We start from the raw sequence: 15,701 nt of genomic DNA on the forward strand, positions 1-15,701 counted from the left end.
ACAAGAAGCTGCTCAAAGCCTCAAGGAACATTACTAATTAACTTTCAATTAGGCACCTATTGTTCCCTTTGTTGGGTGGTAATGCGCGATCCTTTTTCTCCAATTTCGACGTCCTAGGTACAGTAGTTTGCCGACCCTCCTAGCATTACACGATACTGTAACCTTGCTCTATTGTTTTCTACCTGACCCATACCCACCTCCTCCCGGCCCGACCTTACACCTCCCCGGCCCCGCCACATAGCCAATTCCCCCTCACGTTCAACTCGCCACACAGCACCTCCTCGGTCGGCACAAACCTACAGGGGCCCAACATCCTCCGCTCCCCATCCTCCCCCTCGGCCCACGTCACCCACGTCTCTGCCCCGCAGCCGTGCCACCGGTACACCACGCCGTCGGTGAGCGTGAAGGGCACGTCGCACGCCCACCCGCCGGACTCGGTTATGACTGTGTACGCGCAGAGGTCGGAGGGGAGGAAGCCGATTTCGAGGTCGTCCGGGTCGTCGGGGCCGCCGAGACGCGCGCGGCCGATGTAGATGGGATCTGAGGGGCCGTTTGTTGTTCCTTGCGTCCTTGCGCTGGATTGGGTAGGCGGTGATGGGCCGCTTGTGGCTGCTGTGTTTGGCGGGGTACCGGGGCTGGTTGCGGATGGTTGGGAGGATGGGCTGGGTGAGCGTGATGCCGCTGGTGGTGAGGACGAGGAGTCGGTCGTGGTTGCGGCTCCGGACAGCGAGGAGCGGAGGGTGGTACGTCGGGGATTTGTCGCGGAAGAGGTTGGAGTGGTGCGGCGGTCTGTTTCGGTGCCCGCCCCAATGCTGCTCGTTGGTATGGCAGATGATGCCAACGCCGATGTCAGATCAGGTGTATCTAGGCCGCCGGCCGTGCTGGCGCTACTGCCGGGCCAGTCAGTTACCTTTGAGCTTGACCGTGAGCTGGAGGAAGTGTAAACGGACTTCGGCGCTGATAGTGATCCAGTGTTTGATGCCCCCGAAGGTTCGCTATGGCCCTCTTGCGCTCGGCGCCCAATCATGATGCCGGCGATACCTCCGCCCAGCCCTCCAGCCACCAGGGCAATAGCCAACACGGCCAGCCAGATCCAGTTTCGCCTCGCCCAAGACACGCGGTGGGCTCGGACCTCTGGTTTGATACGACAGTTGGAGTCTGTCTCGTCGCATCTCGAACTCCCTTGCTCCGCGGCTATGGCAGGCTGGCCAGAGGAGAATGCCTCCGCCGTGGTGTACACCTCCGGCAAGTCCCAGTGATCGTATGATTCGGGTAGGTTCGAGTAGGGGTCTGCGTGGGAAAGCGCTGGGCTCGCGGCGCCTTGGAGATGAATCTGCTTATCCATTCTACCCAGGCTTGGGTAATTTAGATGTCTCCGGCGTCAGAAACACAGTCACGAGCCCAGTGCCATGATGGACGCGGAGTTGGTTACGTGGTTCCATGCGGTTCATGTGGTTCGCGGGGTACCCGTCCCCGACTCGCCCTGTTGACTGCCTACCCCTGTGGCGAAATATTAGACCCACAAAGAGGGCTGAAGCTGACTCAGTGGCTTGCATGAGGATTGTCGCGGTGGTTGAAAATCTGGTGTTGATAGGGACGGAGGATTCGCTGTGCCGCAGCCCTTGTTCATACGACGACCCCCAACATTGGTAAGTCTAGGCTACATAGTACTTCGCGACGGAAATTGCGTCGCCAGATCCAGAACCACGGCCGGTGGCGCGAGGCATTGGCGGCTTTGCCCGACGGGCCCAGATTCGCATGTGGCTGGTCAATATGGCGCCGCGTCTTTGAGTTGGAGGTCGTGGTGAGGCGGCATCAGTCTACAGATCTAATTCCACGTGCGAGCTGCAGAGCGCTTCAATGCTCTCGGTGTCAGACTTCGGAAATAAAATCAGCCACCTGAGATCAGCCCCACGGTGATGTCCGCAAATATCGAAAATGACATGGCGATGTATTGGTGCGCAGGCCATGCTTGATTGATTGATGCGAGTTGGTGAGTATGATGCGCAGCGGGAATGAAAAGAACGAAGCGTGATGCCGCTATGCGGGGTTCATTGTGACTTGGCTCCTTTATGACGCAACCCTCGAGTCTGGAGCTTAGAGCTTGGAGTTCCCAGCGTCTCAATCTCACACAAGGCACCAACTCGCGTCTCAGAGCGCAAATTGCTATCAACATGGCCGCAGACCTCCACCTCCCGCACCAGCTCACCGGAGCGAACAAGAGTCTCACTGCTCAATGCCACTGCAAATCGGTCCACTTCATCGTCACGGTCCCGACATCCGCCCTGCCCCTCCCGGTGCACCTCTGCCACTGCCACATCTGCCGTTATACCCATGGAACCCTCTGCACATTCCACGCTCCGCTCCCTAAGGGCGTCGAGCCGCAGTTCATCGCGTCATCCTCGATAGCCTCCTCTCTCACAGGCTACACCCACGCGCGGGCAGCCGCCGAGCGCTTCTTCTGCCGCACATGTGGCTGCCACATTGGCGACCGCAACCTCCAGCCCGACCCGGAGACGGGCAAGCCCGAGTGGCACGTCGCAACCTCCATCTTCAGCAGCCACGGCGAAGACACTTTCCAGATCCGCACCCACATCTTCACCAACTCCGCCGGCGGGCCAGGCGGTGTCAACCTCGCCACCTGGCTGCCGCGCATCAACAACCGCAACATCCACGTCTGGGACCCCCCGCCCAACGACCCCAAATACCCCCTCTCCCCATCCCCACCGCCGCCATCATCCTCATCTTCACCACCACCCCAACATCACAAACCTAGTAAGGGCGAAGAAGAAGAAAACGAAGCAGACGTCGGCCGCCGCCTCCGAGCCCAATGCCACTGCGGCGGCATATCCTTCACGATCCCGCGGCCGACCGCCTCCGAGTCGGCGGACCCTTTCCTCTCCCGCTTCCTCCACACCACCACCACCACCAGCAGTAGCACCAGCAGCAATAGCAGGAGCAGGAGCAGCAACAACCCAGCCCGCCCAGCAGGCGAAAAGCAAGCGACCACCGCAAAACGCGTAGCCACGCTCTGCCTGTGCGCCGACTGCCGGCTGACCAGCGGCGCGCACGCCGTGCCGTGGACCTTTGTCCCACTGGCGTCGCTCCGCCCGCCACCGCCACCGCCGCTCGATCTCGGAAGCGCGCGAGGAGGAGGAGGAGGAGGAGGAGGAGGAGAAGGTGGAGAAGGCGGAGGCTACGCCTCGCTCCGGACGTACCGCTCCTCGCACAACGTCACGCGCGGCTTCTGCGGCGTGTGCGGCGCTACTGCCCTGTACATGGTCGATGACCCCGAGCGGGTAGAAGGTGGGCCTGGGAACGGGGAAGGTAAGGTGGTGGTGGTGGATGTGGCGGTGGGGTTGTTGAGGGGTGATAGTGATGGCGATGGCGATGGTGGGCCGGCGGCAGAGCGGTGGTTGGCGTGGCGCACTGGGAGGTTGGCCGGGTGGGAGACGGGGACGGAGTTCGATGCGGGGTTTGCGGAGGCGTTGCGGGATGGGTTGGGCCGGTGGGGGAGGGAGAGGTACGGGCGGGTGGAGGAGTTTGAGATCCCCAAGGCGGTGGAGTGAGCTTCAGTGTGGCTGGCCGACCAGGGGGGGGCTGGTGATGGTTGTTGGTGCGGAGGGGAGCTCAGAGTTTGGTGGGGTCTACGCTAGAGAGGTCGATTAACAATACTGGTAGCCATCATCTACAAAAAGGATCCTGGAAAGCCGTACATCTCATGACTCCTGTAGTCTCCTGTTCTCATGCCATCCCAATATTTTCACTTGCTCCATCATCTCCTCTGGCTTTGCCGTCCCGGTTCCATGCCGTTCGTGACCGTCGGATGCAGCTCGATGCCCTCTTCCCCGTCACTGATACCCCTCGGGCGATCCCATTGGTGTACTGCAGCTGGGTGTCGGTACGGGAGATGTACTGCGTCGTATGGCGGTGGCGGTTCGACGGTCCCGGCTACAGAGCCTATGACCGACGGGTTTTCCTTCATGGCGGCTTCGAGCTTCTTGGCGCTTTTCCGCCATTGGTGGTCGCGGTAGGCGCAGAGACCGGTAATGAGGGCAAAGAATGCGAGAACGGACACGATGAGGGCTCCGAGAATGCCAGGCGAGAGGTTCACGCCGTCGCCGCCTTCTCTTGATCCACTCCGGTCGTACGGCCCAGTATAGACATTGGCCGCGTCTGTCGGGTCAGAAAATGTAAAGGGTGGGCCCCCGGCCGCGTCAGGAATCTGCCGGGCCTGTATGGAGGACACGACGCTGTCGACCCAGCGGTCTGCACCGCCGAGTGACGAGAACGAGATGGACGGCATGTTGAGGATCGGGGTGGTCTGTGTCGAGCCCCGCCCTGGAGAATTCCGGTGTCCTTGAACCTAGCACTTTGATCAAATACGACAAGCCCCTAAAAGGGGCCGTGGGGAGCCCAGGCCGCTTTTTATAGCCCGGCTCCCAAGCGGCCCAGCCCGCCGGTTTGCATCCCGATGGTCCACGTTGTGCACCCGAGCGCGGCGCCAACAGACATTGCCGTTTTAGTTTTGCCTAGCCAGCCCTCTAAACTTTCGGTCAATGGCCGCTAGAAAGGCCGCCGGGCTAGCTTAGGAGGTGGCAGACATTCCAGAATTCCGGACCTGGCTACTCCCAAACGAGAAACAATCGTTGTTTTCATAGGGATTAGTTTCATCGGGGTGCCGTTGAATCCTCGTCCCGGAAAAGCCGGATCGTCCATACCCACCTCGCAAAGCGATGTGATACGATGCCACTCTGCTTCGGCGCCGAAGCCCGCATATCGTGCCAAGAGCCACCGGAAGCCCTCCACCTGCTTTGTCCGCAGCGAATAATCGTCGGCCGCGAGCGAGATGCTGGCCAGCAATTGGTGGGTACGATATGCTGTGTCGCCTTTTTGAAACTTGATTCCGATCGATGGTCAAGTTCGGGTTCGTGCAGATAATCCCGCTGGCCATGCATGGATGGGGATACAACAAAGTTGCCAGTCTTTGGTCTATATATGCAATGAACAGACTGCAGTGGTAAACGCAGCGTACATTATCAATGTTTACTCGAGCATCTGAATCTGATTCGTCCTCGTAGGCGCTTGAAATCCGCGTCCCTTTATCCAACAGCACCAGGAGCTCCCATCTATTTTGCGGTGAGGCAGATGTGTGTTCAATGTCCTAGCAACATTGGCTGAGATGATCGGGATCTACGACCCATCTCGGGCCCGAGATATCTCAACATGCGTGATACACACGTTCTGGCCTTCGCTTCTTTTGTTATTAGGTAAGCTACAAGTTGGCCTCATCCATGTTCCGGACAAAGAGCATGAACCATTTGACAGAGTTGATGTGGTTCGTCACGCTAACCCTCTCGTCGACCGTATGGATCCCCTCCCAGCCGAGTCCGTCCTCGGGGTCGAAACCGGGCGCGAAGCGGAAGATGTGTCTGCTCAGGTCCCAGTAGTACCGCGTGTCGGTGTTGCCCGTCATAATCCCCGGCGTGACAATGATGTCCTGGCCGTACAGGGCGCGGACAGTACCGGCGAGAACTGCAAAGGGACCCTCGACAGACGCATCAGCCGGAGTGACGGGTGCGACTTCGAGCTCGTGCGTCGAGTGCTCAAGCATGATGGACGACGGCTCTTCCTTTCCGTCAAATGCGTGAAGCGTCAGGTTGTACTTCTTGGCCACGGCGCCAGCAACCGACGTCAGTCGGTCTCTGACAACCTGCCTGGTCTCGCCGACGTTAATGCGGTGATCGACGATGACCGAAGCCCGCTCCGGCAGAGCGTTAATCTTGACACCGCCCGAGATGACATCGACGGCCTGTGAGGTCTGCATGAGGTACTTGATGTCTGGGCCCTGTTTGGCGGCTTCGATCGCCAGATAATCGGGCTTGGCCTTGCAGGTGCCGCGGAGGGCAGATGAGCCTCGCCGTGCTAGCAGCTTCTTCAATTTGCTAGGGAACTCTGGTGAGTAGGCAGCACCGCATTGGAGCTGGGTGTAGTAAGGGTTCTCGTCCACCAGAAGGGTCTGGTACTGCTCGGCCTCGATTTTGGTGATCAGTTCACTGAGGATGCCGATGCTTGTGTGGTCGGGCGGGATCGACGAGTGGCCGCCTGGCGCCCGAACTGTGATGTACACGTCGGTGGCACCCTTCTCGGCCGTGCCCGGCTTAGCGAAGAGAGTCCCCCACGTCTCCTCTAAGCCACTCCCCTCATCAACAATTGCTGCAATGCCGTCCTTTCCGTAGCGCTCCTCGATGAAGGCAGCCAGTCGCGCAGCCCCGCGGGTGCCCGAGCACTCCTCGTCAAAGCCGAAGGAAAGGAGAATTGTCCGCTTAGGTTTGAAGTCCGCCTCGAGAAGCAATTCCAGCGTCTCCATCAGGGCAATGAGCTGGTTCTTGCAGTCACTGGCGCCACGGCCCCAGATGTATTTACCATCGTAGGCGCCGCTCCACGGCGGGTATGTCCAGGAATCGACTGTCTCAGGTGGAACTGGCACCGTGTCCTGGTGAGCCATGAGGAGAGTAGGTTTCAGCGACTCGTCGTCGCCCTTCCACGTGTAGAGCAAGCCGTATGTGTTAACCTTCTCAACCAGGAGCTTCTTGTGGATGAGAGGAAATGTCATCTCCAGATATTGATAGAAGTCGTAGAAGACATCCCACCTCGGATCCTCCCCTACGGGGCCTAGGTCGTCGAAAGACTCGGTCTTGACACGGACAGCGCCCGAGAGGCGGGCGATGCTGGCATTCCGGAAAGCAGCGCCTGAAATACGGTCGTACAGCTTATCGAGTACCGGTTCTTTTGGGGGAAATAAGGAATCAGACTGGGGGCATCCCGATCTGAAATCAGCTTCTTGGCCTAGCAACGGCCGTGGGATCACGTCGTCAAGGAAAGCGAGCGGGGCAACGTTTGGCGTAACCAAAAACAAAATCAGTAGAAGCTGGAGCACAATCACTAGCAGCGCAAAGCATCTCTTGCGCGACGCCTTGCGACTCCCATGTAGAGGAGTTGCTGTCAATGGCAAGGCCGGGGCTGCCGTCGACTTCATTTCGTGGCTGGCCGGATCGTGACGGCGGTGTTTAGTTCCGGTGGTGCTTGATTCGAGGGTTAGCGGTGACGCGAAGAGCCGTGGCAAAGCGAAGCCTACTATGGTGGAGCTGACTCAGTCCGAGGTCGGTCCCTCGGGAGTCATCAAGCCGAACGACTGTCCGAGCTGGGCCGTGTAGAAAACTGGTTTCCCACACCTTCCTTCCTCAGCAGCACCTAAATGCTCTATTAGCTACCGGTTGAAGTACGGTGTTTCCAATCTGCACCACCATGCTTGTGAAAAACCAACTCTTGGGCCGCGATAGAGCCCTAGAGTTCTCAGAAAGTCAACCGCGCAGACCCCCGGCCGATCTCCGAGAGCGGGGTGGAAGAAAGGAATATTCAAGGTAATGAAGGACGCACGCCCATCATCTCAGATCCGAGCCGGCGAATCGAGAACAGTGTTTTGTGGGGAAAATCCCGGCGGGAGCTTTGCGGAATCCGACCTTCACTGCGCTGCGAAAATGGGAGGTCCAAAATCATGATATTGCCGCCATTTGGCACTGCGCTAGTTAGTGCTAGAAACTGCAGGCTTAAGTTATGGGATGGGTAGTGCCCGGCTAGGCGCCATTATGACAACAGTACCTGTACGCTTGGTCACTATGGCGTCTGACTAGATGTTGAGAAGTCATGAATGACGACGCTGGTACTAAGGTCTGGGTAATGACTAACCAACCCACTCCCATACTAGGCGGTAATAAAGACCACGTATGCCATCCGAAGACTCCGCTCTCCCAGCCGAATTCGATTGTTTCGCGGATACTAACCACCAATTTCCGGCCTGGCGCCGAGTTTGACAAACGGGCCTCTGGATAGCTTGCCGGGGAAATGCCGGAATGTTCGTGCTAATCAGTCGTGTCTTGAGCGTAGGTAGGAACCGCTGGATGTGGGCTGATTACGGCAACACAAACTCGGCTCTGGCTGCTTTAACTTCAGGCGCCACCCCTGGAGTTCTCGATGATGTGTTTCCGGTCATTCTCAAACTTCACATAATCAACCGGTTGCGCAACTCTATCTAGCCGCGCCTGGCATTCGGCGGCTGTGCAAGGCCCTCTATGGATGTCCCGGAGGATAAGCTGTAGCTCAGCGTCCAGAGCGTTTTCCTTGGTCGCTGCTTCTTGGTTACACCTGCCGATAAATTGCTTGACCTCGTCTATGACTCGATCAACCCTTCGCCTAACCTCGCGCTCACTTTCCAGGGAGCCGTAGATCGTCCGCAGTCTCACCTGCACCGTGAGCGAGTCGAGCGTCTTGGGCCACATGGCTTCTGCCCAGGCTGTCTGGCACGCCCAGCACTTGAGGGGGTAGCTGAACACGTACGACTCCATGGGCGTGAGCCCCATGCAAGATTGGCCGATTTGCGTGGCCCAGCACAGTTGAATGTAATGCAGATCTGTTCGTAGGCCGTCAAAAACAGCGGTGAACTTTTTCCCGTTCCTGGAGAGGCATTTGCCTTGGCACGTATAAAATACATCGATCGCGTAGCACATGTTGCTTATTAGCGGTGGAGCGGGCTGCGGAAATGGTTGTGCAGGGTCGACAGCTTTGCTTGCACCTTGATCACGCGCAGTTTGGAGGCTGACAGCTGAGCGCTCACCGGCCATCTTTATAACATTTCAGAGAACGGTTCCGTGCAACACGCAGGCGACTGCGTTACGTCAAGTCGCAAACGTGTCAGTTTGCTGCTCCATGCCAGCAAGTTGTCCGGTCTGCCGACCATTGTGTCACAATATCGCGGGGTTCTCCCTCATCTTGCTTCTCTTGCTGAGCGGTGAGCTTCTCGGTTTAGTCCGGAAGGTGGAAATGAACCCTGGGCGCCACGGGCCGCTTCCGAAAACGCCACGCTTTCCCCACGGGGAAGGCTGGGTTGTGAGATTAAGCAATTTTGTGTAGATCCACCACCGCATGCTGGTTCGCTCGAATTTGCGACAGATCCATGAACATGTGAACGATCTTCTTGCTCACGCGACTCGGATGAGGTGGAACTATTGCGGCCTAATTGCGGCACCGGGTGTGGCCTGTCCATTCGAAGAGCTGGAGACACTGAGAGGATTCTTCATAGAGACTGTCTATGTTCGAGAATACTTATGCTGTTCTAAGCAGAGAACTCAGTCGAGAACTGAGAAACGGGATGCATCTGCAAGGCTTGATTGCCAGGCTGAAGGCGGGGCGGGCAGTCCCAGCGCAAGGGAAGAGGGCCTTTCACGTGAAGTCAAATGTAATTACGCGGGATGACACGGGTGAATGAACCCTTGTCAGGTACTGGCCAGAGACGGAACACTCGAGGACTCGACCTGCGGCGCTTCTCAATAAAGCGATTGTCCCCCCCCTCCCCCCCATTGCCATCTTCGCAGCTTCTCCGTGCTCTTTATTCTGCAAATAATGACGAGTTCGGGCATGTTTGCTTAAGACCGGTGTCGATACTCACCCAGCGCCCCGCTCCTTGACGTGCGCCTGATACTCGACCTTCCCCAAGGTCCCTGCTCCTTGTCATCCCTGAGCTCGACCCGATAACATCATCGGCGAGCAGCCAACACGCAGCTGAGAAACCATGGCGGGCTGTTTGGGACTGTTCTGCTTCGCGAAGAAAAAGGAAAAAACCGACAATGCTACTGGCATCAACGAGAAGCCGTCGCGCAATGCGCCGCCTCCGGATGCCACCATGCCCGCGCCGGCTGGCTCCCCAACCCTGGAACCGGACGCGCCCCCGGCGTATTCGCGCTACTCTGGCCGCACGGTCCCCACATTGACAACCCTGGCCGAAGAAGGGACCAAGTCTAAGGACGAGGTCACCGGCAATTCGGACGAGGCCGAGCGCCGGCGGCAAGCGGAACGGGAAGAGCAAGAGCGGCGGGACTTTTTCCAAATGCTTTGAACGGGTCATCCGCACTTGAACGGCAGCACTTGTAACACGCAAAAATGCGACAACGCGTATAGCATCACGTGTGCACAGAATCACCAACCGAAGCCCGTTGCGACTGATCCCTGCGCCTTCACAGGATGACTCGCATGACGACGCTCCCCGATCCCGATCGGGAGCGACGTTGTCTCTCCCAGGCGGTCAGCCCACTCCACCCATTTCTGGTTATTTTCAGAAGCATCTCGCGGGTCATTTCGGGTGCCCGTTAGCATGACGGGTAGGCTGGCGGACTGGCGCAAACGGACACGATCCTAGGGGCCTTCTTATGTGGCTGCGGCGAGATTGTGCTATTTATCGGGTACTCGGTTGCCGTGCTGCTCTGCAGTCGCATCGAACGAGGGATCAAGGTAGTTCCTCGGTCGCGGATATCGGGTGGCGGACGGAGGGTACGGTCTCACTCGTATCGCGGATTTCAGGGTGGACGAGCAAACCTGTGATCATCCCACACAAGTGACCTCATGTCGTGGAGTTCTCGGGTGGGATTCGGGGAAAAGTGTCGTTCGCGGAGGTTTGCAGTGGGATCTGGTCGAGCCACAGGCCGGAACTGCGCGATGCCAACAAGGAACACCCAAGAGTTGGTGGATGCAAACGGTCGAATGTAGGGAAAATGTTACTCATAACAGAAGACACGTCGCTTCTGAATAAACCACTCGCGAGGGACGTGGCTGGTGCGTTCTGACTTGAGCGGTGGAACCTGTGATCGATCTGTGTTCGAGCAGCAGCATCACGAACAGATTGACGCCGGGAAAAAAAAAAAAAAAAAGGCAACATGCTCATCGGATTTGCTCCGAATTGACCAATAAACACAAACATTTGGCCGCCAATCACCTTACGTTTCCTCAGTGCGGTCGGAATGAGCCATGCCGGTCCATTGGGTTGCAACGGTAATCATCGTTTGCGAGGCGGAGAATGAGGCTGCTGATGCTGGCAACGGCTGCAGAGCTGCAGAGCAGCGAGTCGGGTGGGTTCAATGCATGCGGGGGTCAGATGACGGGGAGGCTGGCCGTGATGAAACAAGCGAATTGGCTCTCTCTCTCATCATGCTGACAGTAATAAGAGCTGTTTAGGGGACACGAGGCGGTGTATAGAAGGACGAATGAAGGAAGGAAAGGGGCCAGCCTCGGCTGGAGACGGCGAGCGAGAGGTTCGAGGCCATCGACAGATGAGGGCAGCATGGAGATGAGCAGTCCGAGGCCGACACCGACGTGGCACGGAGGCGAGATTGAGGAGCCAATTTCGGGGGACGGATGCATCCGGCTCAGGTGCGGCAGACCCGGTTCGGGCTGCGACGGGCTGAGGCCCCCTAGCCCTCCGTTATCATCAATTGGCATCCGGCAATGGGGTGCCAGTTGGCCATGCGTCCGGTCTGGGCTTTGGGCGCTGGCTGCTGCGGGCCCAAATCCTTGGCCAGAGGCACGGCCCACAGCGCGGTTGGCGGAGAACTGGGCGAGAGACGGTAAGACCCAGCTCACCGGCGCCGACGGCCGAGGGGTTTTGGAGGTGCAGTGGAACAGATTGGGTGCCAGCGGTGGCCAGTCACGGGGAGAGCGTCATGCAGGCTGAAAGGGGGTTAAAGGTCTGCGAGACTCTTGAAGGCGTCTTGCACGCTGGCTGCGTCTCCACTGGCCACTGAGCCGGAGGTTGCGGAGTCTCATGCGCGTGGTGGGCCCAATCAGCGCCAAGTGCGACGCTGCGACAGAGGGTTGGCGATCGCTGCTGCCACGTCAAGAGCCTCGATGGAGCCCCATCAACGACAACCAGACGACAACCAGACGACAACCGGACAGCCCAAGCCTGTTTCGAGCCAAGCCGCTGCAGATGGGCGAGGCGGAAGGCCTTCCAAACCGTGCCGGAATTTTCCCTGCAGACGCGTTGGTTGGATGCCAGGCTGGGGCCCTGGTGCTGCTGCCACATTTGGCATGCTGTGATGGGCCAGCGGGCGGGTGGAGAGCCCCCATCGAGATGAACCACTCCTGCACCCGCCTGCACCCGCCTGCACCCGTCTGCGTCCGCCTGCGTTCTGCGGCTGCCTTTGAGCCCAATTGACACGCACAATTTGCCAGGACGGCCCAAGTCTGGTGATCTGTTGTTTCTTGGTGATTGCTCGATTGCTTGCGTGGTGACTCAATGCCAGCCACCCCGAGCTTCCAATTCCTGTCCCCCCCCCTCAGCCTCTTCCCCCAGTCGTCATCCGGTACCTCGAGGCAGGAGGCCCACGTCGTCCTCACGGTATATAGCCAACCGTGTGTCGTCCAATTCCACCGCCGCACACCATCCCCTCACAAAGCTTCGCTTCAAGATTGGACGCCCAGACCATCGTGACCCCACGATAGCGTCAACCACCATACCACTACCTAATTAAAAGCCCTCATTGGCCCCTTTTCTGCTTCTTTGTCTTTCATTTCCTCTCCCCCTCTTCTCTTCTCTTCTCCTCTCTTCTCTTCTCTCTCTCGTCTCTTCTCTTCTCGGTCCCTTCCCTTCTCTTAGTCCCCCTTCCTTTCTCTTTCTTCCCCTCTCTACCTCGCCGTCCCATCGAGTCCCGGACGGCCCGCCCAAACTGGCTACCGCAAGAGTTCGCAGTTCTTCTTCCTACTCCACCAGCACTAGGCCACCTGCGGCTCCAACCGCATCTAAGCCGAAGATGGGTTCTCACGTCGACGCCGACCCCACCCAGGCGGTCGACGGCCTGGTCCGCGCCATCCGCGACCTGACGTCGGACCCCAACTACAAGCTCGTGGCCGACGTCTTCAGCGAGTTCCTCTACGTCAAGGAGCAGAATAACAAGCTCTCCAGCTCGCACCAGGTCGTCCTCGAGGAGTATCGGAAGTTCCGCAATGATCTCGAGGCCCAGAAAGCCGAGCTCGACAAGGAGAAGCAGGAGCTCGAGCTCCTCGTGCAGGAGAAGGTCCAGGAGATTGTCCAGCTCAGCGCCGCCAGGACGAGGTTAGAAGGTGACCTCGAGGACACGCAGAGGGCTCTCGACGAGACGAGACACAATGCCGCCGAAGCCGCCGAGACCGCCTCCAGGGAGTTCGCCGAGATGAAGGCAACTAAGGAGACCGAATTTGCCGAAATGAAGGCCTCCAAGGAGGCCGAGTTCGAGGAGATGAAGACAACAAAGGAGACCGAGTATGCCGAACTGAAGGCCACCAAAGAGGCCGAGTATGCAGAGCTGAAGGCCACCAAGGAGGCCGAGTATGCAGAGCTGAAGGCCACCAAGGAGGCTGAGTATGCGGAGATGAAGGCAGCCAAGGAGGCCGAGTTCGCAGAGATGAAGGCGGCCAAAGAGGCCGAGTTCACAGAGATGAAGACGACCAAGGAGACCGAGTTCGACGAGATGAAGACGACTAAGGAGACGGAATTTGCCGAGATGAAGGCGGCCAAAGAAGCCGAGTTTGCGGAGATGAAGGCCACCAAGGAAGCCGAATTCGCCGAGATGAAGGCCACCAAAGAGGCCGAGTTCGCCGAGATGAAGGCCGCTAAGGAAGCCGAGTTCGCCGAGATGAAGGCCACCAAGGAGGCTGAGTATGCGGATCTCGAGGCTGCCAAGGCCGCTGTCGAGGAGGAGAAGAGGCTCGGCGAGGAGGCTGCTGCCGCTGCCGCTGCTAAGGCCGCAGAGGAGATCACAGAGCTGACCGAGGCCAAGACTGGGCTCGAGGAAGTCAAGGCTAACAATGAGGCCGAGATTGCCACGCTCAAGGGCAACGTCGCCGACCTCGAGGAAGCCAAGGCTGGCCTGGAGCAAGTCAAGGCTGACAACGAGGCCGAGATCGCTTCGTTGCAGGACAAGATCGCTACCCTGGAGGGCGAGAAGCAGAAGCTCGAGGAGGATCTCAAGGCGGCGAGACAGGAGATCGTTTCCCTGAATGAGACGCTTGTTCAGAAGAACAATGATATCGAGAGCCTGCAGGAGTCCCTGCGCGCCGCCGAGGAGCAGATCGCCTCGCTCCAGCAGACGGTCGAGGAGAGGAACGCCGAGATCGAGGACCTACACGGAAAGCTCACGGCCGAGAGCGAGCGGGCGGACAGTGCCGAGGCGCACGGCCGGGATCTGCAGGCGCGGCTGGATGACACGGAGCAGAACCTCCACGTCACGAGCGGAAAGCTCACCGACCTCGAGCAGTACCGCATCGTTCTTCACAGTGAGAATGATGACATCTAGTAAGTCATAGCCCGGGAACCCCTCCAACCGGACCGTCGTGTGTAACTGACACATTTGCTCAGCGTCACGGTTCTTGACAAGATCTGGACCACCATCGTCACCCTGGTGGAGGGAACCTTCCGACCGGACATTGACGACAATATCCTGCACGACCCGTCCTGCTGGACCAACCTGCGCAACTCGCCCTATCTCAAGCACGCCACGCAGCTCCAGATCCCGCTCCCGCAGTCCAACACGCCGGCGGCCAAGGGCATGCGCATCAGCGCCGTGCTGGCCGTGCTCTCGCGGGCCATGCACAAGCATCTCTTCCGCCCCGTGTACCTGCTCGACGACGACGACGAGAACCTGGTCAAGTTCCTGCGCGCCTTGGAGGACGAGGACCCGACGCGCGAGGCGCACATGCGCGCCACGCTCATGTCGATGATGCCGGAGCGGCAGATGGAGCAGGGCGCCCGGCGCGTCAAGATGGTGGTGCGCGAGGTGTCGTGGCTCGTGCAGCACCTGCTCAGCGCGCTGCAGTTCGAGGCCTTCTGCTCCGGCCTCGAAGCCGCCTGCAAGCTCGCGTGCGAGCAGTGGATGCGCATCCAGCTCGCGCAGATGAAGATCGAGCCGTACTTTGGCCCACCGTACGACGACTTCGACTGGCAGGTGCTGGAGCTGCCCGAGTTCGCCGAGGCGGCCGAGGGCGGCCGGGACGGCCGTCACACCGATGAGCCAGACGACATCATCGACGACAGGCTCGAGACGGTCGAGGCCACCGGGACACCGTCCGAGATCGCCGGCGCCGCTGACGCGGCAGACTCGTTCCACGCATCGGAGCACAGCCACATGGACGACATGATGGAGGGGGACGTCGACCCCGACGAGATCCTCCTCGTCGTCTGGCCCAGCATGTGCTGCGTCGAGAACGGCGAGCTCATGTCCATGACGCAGGGCCTCGTCATCTCCAAGGAGCAGGCGCGCCCGGCGCTCGAGGAGCAGCGCTCGCGCTCGCGCCTCATCCCGCGGCCCGGATCACGCCGCGCCCGCACCATGTCGATGCCGGGCGGCGGCCACCAGAGCAGAGGAAGCAGCCCGCGCGGCAAGCCGGCGCATTTCCTGTCGCACGCAATGGCGGCATCTGAGATCAGTGGGCCCGACGACAACTAAAAAAAGGTGCCAAAGCACCGAGAACCGAGCAGAAACCCGACGACATAACGATCGGGCCGTAATGGAAGCGGGTTCAGAGTTGAGTCGGTGGATCTTGTAACAATCTCCCATCAAAGAGTCATGACTTCTTTCCCCTCTTTTTCTCTTTCCTTTCTTTTCCTTATTTACTCTCGTGCGGCCGTGGCCTGGGGCGGGTGGAGCGGGAGAGGCCACGGCGTACCAAAAAGTTTTTCGTCTTTGCTTGTACAGATTGGTGTGTCGAGATGAGTTGACGGCCTAGACTTTTGCATTTCCAGATTTCCCTTTGTGTCTCTAATACGCATAACATGGGTGGCGGGTATCGGCAGCATAGCAAGCGCGGGATGAATTGGCAACGGGGATCGGGGATCGGGT

At 59.0% G+C, this 15,701-nt stretch overlaps 7 protein-coding genes across 7 annotated transcripts; 3 read left to right on the forward strand and 4 right to left on the reverse strand.

The window, feature by feature from the left end:
• Window positions 1-214: 214 nt before the first annotated feature.
• Window positions 215-1,345, reverse strand: MFIFM68171_08744 (uncharacterized protein; the record flags this gene model as incomplete). The annotated part of the gene is made up of 1 exon (XM_071064163.1): window positions 215-1,345. The coding sequence occupies one exon, from the start codon at window positions 1,343-1,345 to the stop codon at window positions 215-217; it is 1,131 nt and encodes a 376-aa protein (XP_070920264.1).
• Window positions 1,346-2,174: 829 nt separating this feature from the next.
• MFIFM68171_08745 (uncharacterized protein) lies at window positions 2,175-3,569 on the forward strand (the record flags this gene model as incomplete). The annotated part of the gene is made up of 1 exon (XM_071064164.1): window positions 2,175-3,569. One exon carries the CDS (start codon window positions 2,175-2,177, stop codon window positions 3,567-3,569), a length of 1,395 nt encoding a protein of 464 aa, XP_070920265.1.
• Window positions 3,570-3,775: 206 nt separating this feature from the next.
• Window positions 3,776-4,306, reverse strand: MFIFM68171_08746 (uncharacterized protein; the record flags this gene model as incomplete). Its single annotated transcript, XM_071064165.1, has 1 exon — window positions 3,776-4,306. One exon carries the CDS (start codon window positions 4,304-4,306, stop codon window positions 3,776-3,778), a length of 531 nt encoding a protein of 176 aa, XP_070920266.1.
• Window positions 4,307-5,275: 969 nt separating this feature from the next.
• MFIFM68171_08747 (Carboxypeptidase S) lies at window positions 5,276-7,039 on the reverse strand (the record flags this gene model as incomplete). The annotated part of the gene is made up of 1 exon (XM_071064166.1): window positions 5,276-7,039. One exon carries the CDS (start codon window positions 7,037-7,039, stop codon window positions 5,276-5,278), a length of 1,764 nt encoding a protein of 587 aa, XP_070920267.1.
• Window positions 7,040-8,009: 970 nt separating this feature from the next.
• MFIFM68171_08748 (uncharacterized protein) lies at window positions 8,010-8,405 on the reverse strand (the record flags this gene model as incomplete). Its single annotated transcript, XM_071064167.1, has 1 exon — window positions 8,010-8,405. One exon carries the CDS (start codon window positions 8,403-8,405, stop codon window positions 8,010-8,012), a length of 396 nt encoding a protein of 131 aa, XP_070920268.1.
• A 1,223-nt stretch (window positions 8,406-9,628) lies between these two features.
• On the forward strand, window positions 9,629-9,952 carry MFIFM68171_08749 (uncharacterized protein; the record flags this gene model as incomplete). The annotated part of the gene is made up of 1 exon (XM_071064168.1): window positions 9,629-9,952. One exon carries the CDS (start codon window positions 9,629-9,631, stop codon window positions 9,950-9,952), a length of 324 nt encoding a protein of 107 aa, XP_070920269.1.
• Window positions 9,953-12,638: 2,686 nt separating this feature from the next.
• On the forward strand, window positions 12,639-15,308 carry MFIFM68171_08750 (Myosin heavy chain, skeletal muscle, adult; the record flags this gene model as incomplete). Its single annotated transcript, XM_071064169.1, has 2 exons — window positions 12,639-14,158; window positions 14,222-15,308. The coding sequence occupies 2 exons, from the start codon at window positions 12,639-12,641 to the stop codon at window positions 15,306-15,308; spliced, it is 2,607 nt and encodes an 868-aa protein (XP_070920270.1).
• Window positions 15,309-15,701: the final 393 nt, after the last annotated feature.

The sequence above is a fragment of the Madurella fahalii genome (assembly GCF_045866475.1).
Source record: "Madurella fahalii IFM 68171 DNA, scaffold_5, whole genome shotgun sequence".
NCBI classification, from domain to species: domain Eukaryota; kingdom Fungi; phylum Ascomycota; class Sordariomycetes; order Sordariales; genus Madurella; species Madurella fahalii.